Source organism: Meleagris gallopavo, chromosome 31, assembly GCF_905368555.1.
Source record: "Meleagris gallopavo chromosome 31, MGAL_WU_HG_1.1, whole genome shotgun sequence".
Classification (NCBI taxonomy): Eukaryota; Metazoa; Chordata; class Aves; order Galliformes; family Phasianidae; genus Meleagris; species Meleagris gallopavo.
The window spans coordinates 574,748-582,495 of record NC_139434.1 but is presented as its reverse complement, the minus strand read 5'-3'; the positions used below and the strand labels follow the sequence as shown (position 1 = coordinate 582,495).

The 7,748-nt window shown below is 49.6% G+C and overlaps 1 protein-coding gene across 1 annotated transcript; it reads right to left on the bottom strand.

Moving 5' to 3' along the window:
• Window positions 1–915: 915 nt before the first annotated feature.
• On the bottom strand, window positions 916–5,976 carry LOC100545013 (keratin, type II cytoskeletal 75-like). The gene is made up of 9 exons (XM_003205995.5): window positions 5,392–5,976; window positions 4,232–4,446; window positions 3,597–3,657; window positions 3,307–3,402; window positions 2,963–3,127; window positions 2,370–2,495; window positions 1,913–2,133; window positions 1,531–1,562; window positions 916–1,434 (listed from the first exon to the last, which is right to left on the bottom strand). The coding sequence occupies exons 1-9, from the start codon at window positions 5,851–5,853 to the stop codon at window positions 1,244–1,246; spliced, it is 1,569 nt and encodes a 522-aa protein (XP_003206043.1). The 5' UTR covers window positions 5,854–5,976; the 3' UTR covers window positions 916–1,243.
• Window positions 5,977–7,748: the final 1,772 nt, after the last annotated feature.

Sequence of the window (7,748 nt, the reverse complement as noted above, 5' to 3'; positions counted from 1 at the left end):
AACTTTTTTATAGCTGTTGGATGGGAGACAGCTCCCTTCAACACAGCACATGGATGTGTGTGAATCCACCTCTTACAATCTTCTAGAAAGGGAATACCCCAAAGTACAGCTCTGAGCAGAAGGGGAGTTCTTCCAGGCATCTGCTCTTACACTTACAGAATCATAGAGTCAGTAAGGTTGGAAGAGACCTCTAGGTTCATCAAGTCCAACCATCAGTCCTTCCCCACCATGCACACTCACAGAATCGGTGAGATAGAACAAGACCTCTGAAACCATCCAGTCCAACCCCAACCCATCCCACCATGCCCACTAATATTTCCTCAGTGCCAAATCTCCATGGTTTTTGAGCACCTCCATGAACAGTAACTCCAACAGCCTGCTCCTGTGCCTGACAGCTCTTCTAGAGGAGAAATTTCTTCTAATACCCAAGAACTGAGGTGAGACAGCTCACAGTAAATAGAGTTTCGAGATGGGCTTATATCCTTGGACAAGTTGGGTGGTTGTGCTGACTCCCCTGCTAATTAGTTCCCTATTGTTCTAAGTTCATGCAGGTACATCACACGCCTGGCACAGCCCTTTGTGCCCCCTGGGAGCTGTTGTGCTGGCTGCAGGCTGCACGCTAAATGAATCCCAGACCTTTTCCCCTGTGCCTTACTCTTGCCTTGGCGTGCCCTGCGTTTTGCTTCCGGGGGTTTTCCTTGCTCAGTGAGGAGAAGCAACGCATTGCAACCCATGGCACCCTCCCCTTGCTGCTGCACCGTGCCTTTATTTGGTTGCTCATGGGGAGATTCAGGAGACATGAACAGGGAGCAAAAAACTGCACCTTGAACTGGGCAGGGCCCCATGAAAAGTGCTCGTTATCCGCATTTGCATTTGTTGTTCCATGCCTTTAATTAAAAGCTCCACGCAATAGAATAAATTACATATGCATTTTTATTAGACAAACACCAGAAAGTGAAGAGAGAAAGTCATGGGACACATTTTATATACAAAATCTGGCTGGAAAAAAAATAACAAAACAACAAAAAACCAGAAAGCTGAGCGGTAACAAGCGAGCTGCAGATTTAAAACAGAGGGATTCCCGTTCCACGGCGGAGCCCTGCATGTGTGCAAGAGAGGAGGTTTCCAATAAGGCTCCTGCGCCACAGGACATCGGGTTCAGGTGGCTCCTGTTCTGCTTCCCCTGATTATGTTGTGGTGAAGGACCCGTGTCGTGGTGTTCTCTGGCTAGGGAGGGAGAGCTTTAGCTCCTGTAACTTCTCCGGGAGGAGGAGGAGGAGAAGAACTTCATGCTGGAGCTGCTGCCCCCACCCAGGGCACTGCTCCCTCCGGGCCCACTGCAGCTGTAGTTGTTCCCCATGCTGCACATGCCACCCCCCATGCTGAGGTTGCTTCCTCCTCCATATCCTGATCCCACAGTGGTTCTGGTCACGGCTGCAAAGAGATTGAAAAGTAATAAGGCATTGGCTTCTCAGTGCAGGGGCATAAAAACAATCAGGTGAGGTAATTTTATAGATTTTAGAGACTTACAGATATTCACTGGGACACCGTCTCCAGCCAGCCTGTATGGGGAGAGAACAGCAATGTAAGAGGACGAGGATACAGAAGACAGCAGGGGAAAATACATGGGCCATTTTATAGGACTCCTGTAAATATTTGGTATTGTCCATGGATGCTCCTCACAATATCAATCCATTACCCGACCTCCCCCTGCCTCTGGGTATCCCAGTCGATGCGTGTACTTCATAAGGGAGCATCCCACCCCTGTTTTAAAATACCCCCCACCTCCTCTCTCATTTTATACTGCTTCGTGCTCCAGCTCTTTGAACCCAATGGAATATGTCCATCTCCAGGGAGGATCACACAGGGAAAAGTAAAATTTGCTGATATTTCTGCAGGGATCTGTACCCACCTGCACTCCTCGCCCTCCAGCAGCTTCCTGTAGGTTGCAATCTCGATGTCCAGGGCCAGCTTGACGTTCATCAGCTCCTGGTATTCGCGGAGCTGCCGGGCCAGATCTGCCTTTGCCTGCTGCAGGGCATCCTCCAGCTCGGCCAGTTTTGCTTTGGCATCCTTCAAGGCAATCTCCCCGCGCTCCTCAGCATCCGCAATGGCTGCTTTCAGATTTGCACACTAGGGGAGAGAAACTCTTGGTCACATTCCCCCACTTGGCTTGTTCCTTTTCTACCCTATAATCACAAGTTCTTATTCCAGCATTACCAATTTAACCAATTTTAGTGACTTTTCTGTTTTTGACAGAAGAAGTGTCAGCTAAGCAGAACTTGCCTACATTGCCTCTGATATTTTCTTTCCTTTCTTCCAATCTGGGGGGTAAATTGGTTGAAAGCATGGATTTTCCTGCCCTGTACCTGTTTCTTCACGCTGTCAATCTCAGCCCGCAGCCGCTGGACGTGGCGGTTGAGCTCAGAGATCTCCTGCTTGGTGCTGCGGAGGTCATCACCGTGCCTTCCTGCGGTAGCCTGCAGCTCTTCGTACTGCCAGGGAGAGGGACAGAGATCAGGACAGAATCCAGCATTGTAGGGTGAAGCAGCATGTGAATATCATATCATGGAACCATGGGATGTTTGGGTCGGGAGGGTCCTTCAAGGTCGTAGAACCATGGGATGGTTGGGTCGGAAAGGTCCTTACAGCTCCCCCAGCCCCACTCCCTGCCCTGGGATGGTCCTACTCCTCCATCAACTGCCCAGGGCCTCATCCAGCCTGGACCTGTGTACCTCTAGGGATAGGGCACCCACAGGTCTCCCTCCTGTTTCTAAGCTCCCTTTATGCATGCGAGGACTGCGGTGAGGTCTCTCGGAAGCCTTCCCATCTCCAGCTGAATTTCCCCAGATCCCTCATCCCTTCTCCATAGGAGAATTTTCCATTTTCCTGGAAGAGTCAGCCCTTCTCTATTCAAGACAAGACATGAAGACAGCAGCACGGAAAGCCCCATCTCCTTCACCTTGGTTTGGTACCAGGACTCAGCTTCAGCCCGGCTGCGGTTGGCGATGTCCTCGTACTGCGCCTTCACCTCTGCAATAATGCTGTCCAGGTCCAGGTTGCGGTTGTTGTCCATGGTCAGCACCACGGAGGTGTCGGAGATCTGGGTCTGCATCTGGGACAGCTCCTGCAATGGGAACGGGGTGAACTTGCACTCGGTGGTGCCTCCTCATCCCTAAGGATGAGCGCGCCAAACTGGGAGAGGCTGCAGATCATTATCTGCACTGTTCTAAAGAGTGAAGAGTTCAGCATCTCCTGGGGGGAGGAATTAAGAGCTGTTGGAAGGAGGTGGGTGATAGTACTCACAGCTTCGTAGAGGGCTCTCAGGAAATTGATTTCTTCGGTCAACGCATCTGCCTTGGCTTGTAGCTCAACCTTGTTCATGTAGGAAGCATCCACGTCCTGGAGGATGAGAGAAGTGGGCAGTGAGTTTTAAAGTCTTGTTCACATGTGTATCTCTGCAGTAACAGAGCAGGGAAGAAGTCATGAAGAAGACAGGGAAGAAGTCATGAGGGCATCAAGAAGTACGGATGGGTTTGTGGATGGAGAGTGGATGGAGATCTGCAAAGAGCCGATGAGCCACAATGCGCTCTCACCTTCTTAAGTGTCACAAACTCATTCTCTGCAATGGTGCGCCTGTTGATTTCATCTTCGTACCTAGTGGAGGAGGCAGAGGGAGTATTGTTTAGGCAGGTAGCAGACGGAGGTGATTTTATTTTGCTGGAATGAACTTCCTTAATAGCAGTTTGCATACAATGTTCTTTTCTCCTACGTTGCACCTGAATAAGAGACCATGAGCGATTTCCTAGGCTGAACTAGTTAAAACAAGTACATTTAGAAAAAAAAAAGTGAAAGCATCTCTGCTATTCCTTTTCTCCTCTTTCTGGCCGTTACTCATTCCTCTTCAGCCTCTCTTAAGCAAATTAAGCATGCTGCCTCAAAACTTTCAGACCTACCGTGTAATTTTTTCTCAGTGCTAGGTAATTTAGTTAATAAGCCTTTGATCATATTCTAAATTATTCCCTGAATATTTGTGCATTTGTGCATTTGTGCATCTGTTGCTCCGTTACCATTTATCTTGAGAAAGCGGCACAGCCTTCGCTGTTGGGAATTCCTTCACTGCTGGGATTCCTATGCCCCAGTGCTGGAGGACTCACCTGGACCCCCAAGTGGCAGTGGGATGGGGGAAGCTGCACCCATCAGGTGGGCAGAGCACCTCCCATGGACTTACTTCTTCTTGAAGTCCTCAACCAGGTACTGTGTGTTGACGAGCTCTCCCTCCAGCCTCCCCTTGTCGCTCAGCAGGCTGTTCAGCTGCATCCTCAGGTTGTTGATGTATGTCTCAAAAAGTGGCTCCAGGTTGTTCCGGACCGTTTTCATCCCCTGCTCCTGCAGCAGGCTCCACTTGGTTTCCAGCACTTTGTTTTGTTGCTCGAGGAATCGGACCTGCAAGAAGAAATACGCTGAAGATGTTTGGAAAGGGCAGAGATTGGGGTGAACTTCCTTTGCAATTGTGGGGTCCCAGTACCAGAGAGGGGGTGCAGTACCCTTTCCAGCTGGTTTTCACAGATAAATTTACCTCTGATAGAAGCAGGAATTTGCTATTTGATTGCCATTTCCCTGCTCAGTGTTGCAAACAAACATTGGAACTAATTTCCTTTCCCCTTCTTCCCTTTGAATAAGTGTGCAAGGTGCAAACAGCATGTTGAAAATCAGATGAGGAGTAAACAAGATTGGAACTCCTATTAAGAAAAGTGCCAGTTCCCCCCCTTCTCAGCATTGCTTCTCCACTTTGAAAAAGCTCTGAAATAATGCAGAATAATGCAGCATTCTGCTTGGTAGCAAGAGGAGCTGCTCAAGTGGGAGAAAAACCAAGCAGGTGCTCTTGTGCATCTAATATGCTTAATGAGGAAATGAAGTGGACAGAAAGTGCCGGATCAGATTTTGCAATTTTGAGCAGTCTCAACTTGCTGGTACTGTTTCATTCTGAGCTTTAAATGCCTTTGAGGAAAATTCAAGCACTGAGAGCCTTATATCTTCCTTTGTGCTCTTCCTTTTCTTGTCATTTCAGGATTGCTCGCATCTCACGTTAACCACCCAATACCTGTTATCCTGCAGTGCTCAATGGTGAGACCCCAACACCTGCAGAAGGGTGCAATTGCCTCTGAGAGTTTTCTCTCTCCATTTGCCTAGCAGCAAATGAGAGCCTCAGATGCTGGGTGATGCACTCATAGCAACCACTGCGCAGCAGGTACCGCTGCCTGGTCTTCCAGGGGCAGAGGCATCTTCCAAACCCATTCCTGATCACTGTTCCTTCTTGCTCAGCTCATGTGCTCATCATGCAGTAAGAATCCCCATCAAAACATGAGGGCAGGGAAGCTCATGGCTCACCTTATCAATGAAGGAGGCAAATTTGTTGTTGAGGGTTTTGATCTGCTCCTTCTCCTCCTTTCGGATCCTCTGGATGCTGGGGTCAATCTCCAGGTTGAGGGGCTTCAGAAGGCTCTGATTGATGGAGACCTCCTGGATGCCACCAGCAGGGAACCCAGGGCCTCCAAATGCCCCGTATCCGTAGCCCAGCATGCTCCCAGCACCTCCACCAAACCCTGCGGCGCCGTAGAAGCCCCCACCCCTTCCAGCTGCAGAGATCCTCTTGCATCCACCGAAATTGTAGAGGCTTCTGCTTCCAAAGCCACCTCCAACCCTTGCAAAGCCACTACCAGCATTGCAGCCCCCAGCATGGGTGACAGAGCGTGAGCTGAAGCTGGTGCGGCACGTGCCGGGCACGATGGCTGACGCAGCGCTAAAGCCACTTCTCCCCCTCTGGATCCTGACGGTGGACTGGCGAGACATGGCTGGTTTGGGATGGGGTGGATGCTACGGCACAAGGGAAGCAGTGGAGGTGCTGGCCTGGAGCAAGGAGTGGGAGGGAAAGTAGGAAGATGAACCTGTGCTCCGCACGGGCTCGGGAGAGCCCTTTTATGCATTTATGAGACTGGGATGGGTTTGATGAGGTGGATCGTCTTTCTGATTAATTAGGCTTGGCATGTCCAACAGCATTCTGGAGAGAGAACTCACTCCGCACACACGCCCTTCTGAAATAATACAGCCAAGTTCTGAGCAACAGTGGTATTGTTTGGGAATAACTGTCGCCTTCTGCTGTCTTTGTAGACGGGCAGACTCCGCACCATATCAAAGAGTTTGGGAGCTGCAATGAATCAGCCTGGTCACGGGAGGGAAACACCGTTCAGAGTGGCTGTCACTTGGGATCAGCTCTTGGGATCTTCAGTCCATGGGTCTGCTCTCCTCAGCCCATCTCTGTGAATGGGGCTTTAAGAAGTTGCAGTCCCTGGTGTTTTAGGGAAATGAATGTGCTGGCAGGGCAGCGTTGTGCAGTCCTGCAGAACATTGCACGTTGTTTTATCCTGGGATTTTGCGGTATCATGGGATCATAGAATCCTTGGGTGTCTTGGGTTGGAAGGGTCCTTCAAGATCACAGTGTGGCTGGGGCAAGAAGGGAACTTCAAAGCCCCCCCATCCCCACTCCTTGCCTTTGGACTGATCCCATTCCTCCATCAGCTTCCCAGGGTCCATTTATGGCCTTGAGCAGCCCAAGGTGCACCTACGCTTCTCTGGGCAGCAATGTTAGGGCCTCACCATCCTCTGGGTGAAGATTTTCCCTCTCACATTCTTCTGCAGTACATCTGTACAAATATTTCTGCTTTATCTCTATATAGGCTGAGTTTCTAGAGCTGGTGTCTTCTGAAAATCCTGCTCCAGCAGACATACCTTTCTGTGACTCTTAAAAATAAGAGAGAGAGAGAGAGAGATTGGAAGGAATGAAAATGGAACATTTTGTCACAGTCTCTTGTTCACACCTGGACTTTGACAGCCCTATTTACAGCTGCCATTGAGCTCTGTCACTGCTGTGCTGGTCCCCCAGCTTCCAGGCTTTCAAATTTGGCATTTAGGAGGATGGAAACGAAAACAACGAAACAAACAAACAAACAAACAAACAACAACAACAAAAAAAAAAAAACTAAGGAGGAAGAAGGACTGTGGGAATGGAGCTGCTCTGAATCCACTGGCTCTATGGAAATAGAGTGCTCCAGGGCTGCTCCCAGCTCCCCGTCTATAAACATGATGTCATTTCCCAAAGATTTAATCAGCTCTCTCAGCTCATCTGAAAGAGGGATCCCATCAACCTGAATCCATGAGAAAAGTGCTCCACAGGATCTGTTGCCCAAATCCTCAGCAATCTGGGCACAAAGATACCTGGCTCTGTCCTTTTCCATCTGTGTGTGCCAGTGCAAACGTTTGCTTTGCATGAGCATCACAAGCAGTTCAAGTAATGAGTCAAACAGAAAATGTGAAAAAGCCTCAATTTTGAGGGGTGGGAAGAGCATCTGGCCCTCTCTGTTTCAGGTAGGTCTGGAAAAGATGACTCATATGTAATTACACAAGAGGGTGACTTTGCAAAAGCATCCCCCCGAACGGCTTCATCTCGTGTTTCTGGAGAAGCAATCCTTTGTTTATTTTGGTAGCTGTTCCTTCAGCTCCTTCAATGAAGGGCTGAGCTTTCATTGTGATGCTGCAGCTTCCACACTGCAACAGTCCCAGTGGGGCTATTCACCAGGTGTGCACATTTGCACACCCAAAGCCCTGTGACGCTTTGGGCACTGCTCCCTGGGATGCCCTCCATCCCTTGTGGTTCCACCTGAAAGCTTTTCCCCGTTGCTCTGCAGCTC

Bases quoted from the DNA above. Each gene is read 5' to 3' on its own strand.
- LOC100545013 (XM_003205995.5), bottom strand. From the start codon at position 5,853: ATGTCTCGCCAGTCCACCGTCAGGATCCAGAGGGGGAGAAGTGGCTTT. The intron at 2,134-2,369 runs GTACAGGGCAGG...TCTCTCCCCTAG, and splicing joins TTGACAGCGTGAAGAAACAG to TGTGCAAATCTGAAAGCAGC. The intron at 1,435-1,530 runs GTAAGTCTCTAA...ATCTCTTTGCAG, and splicing joins CGGTGTCCCAGTGAATATCT to CCGTGACCAGAACCACTGTG.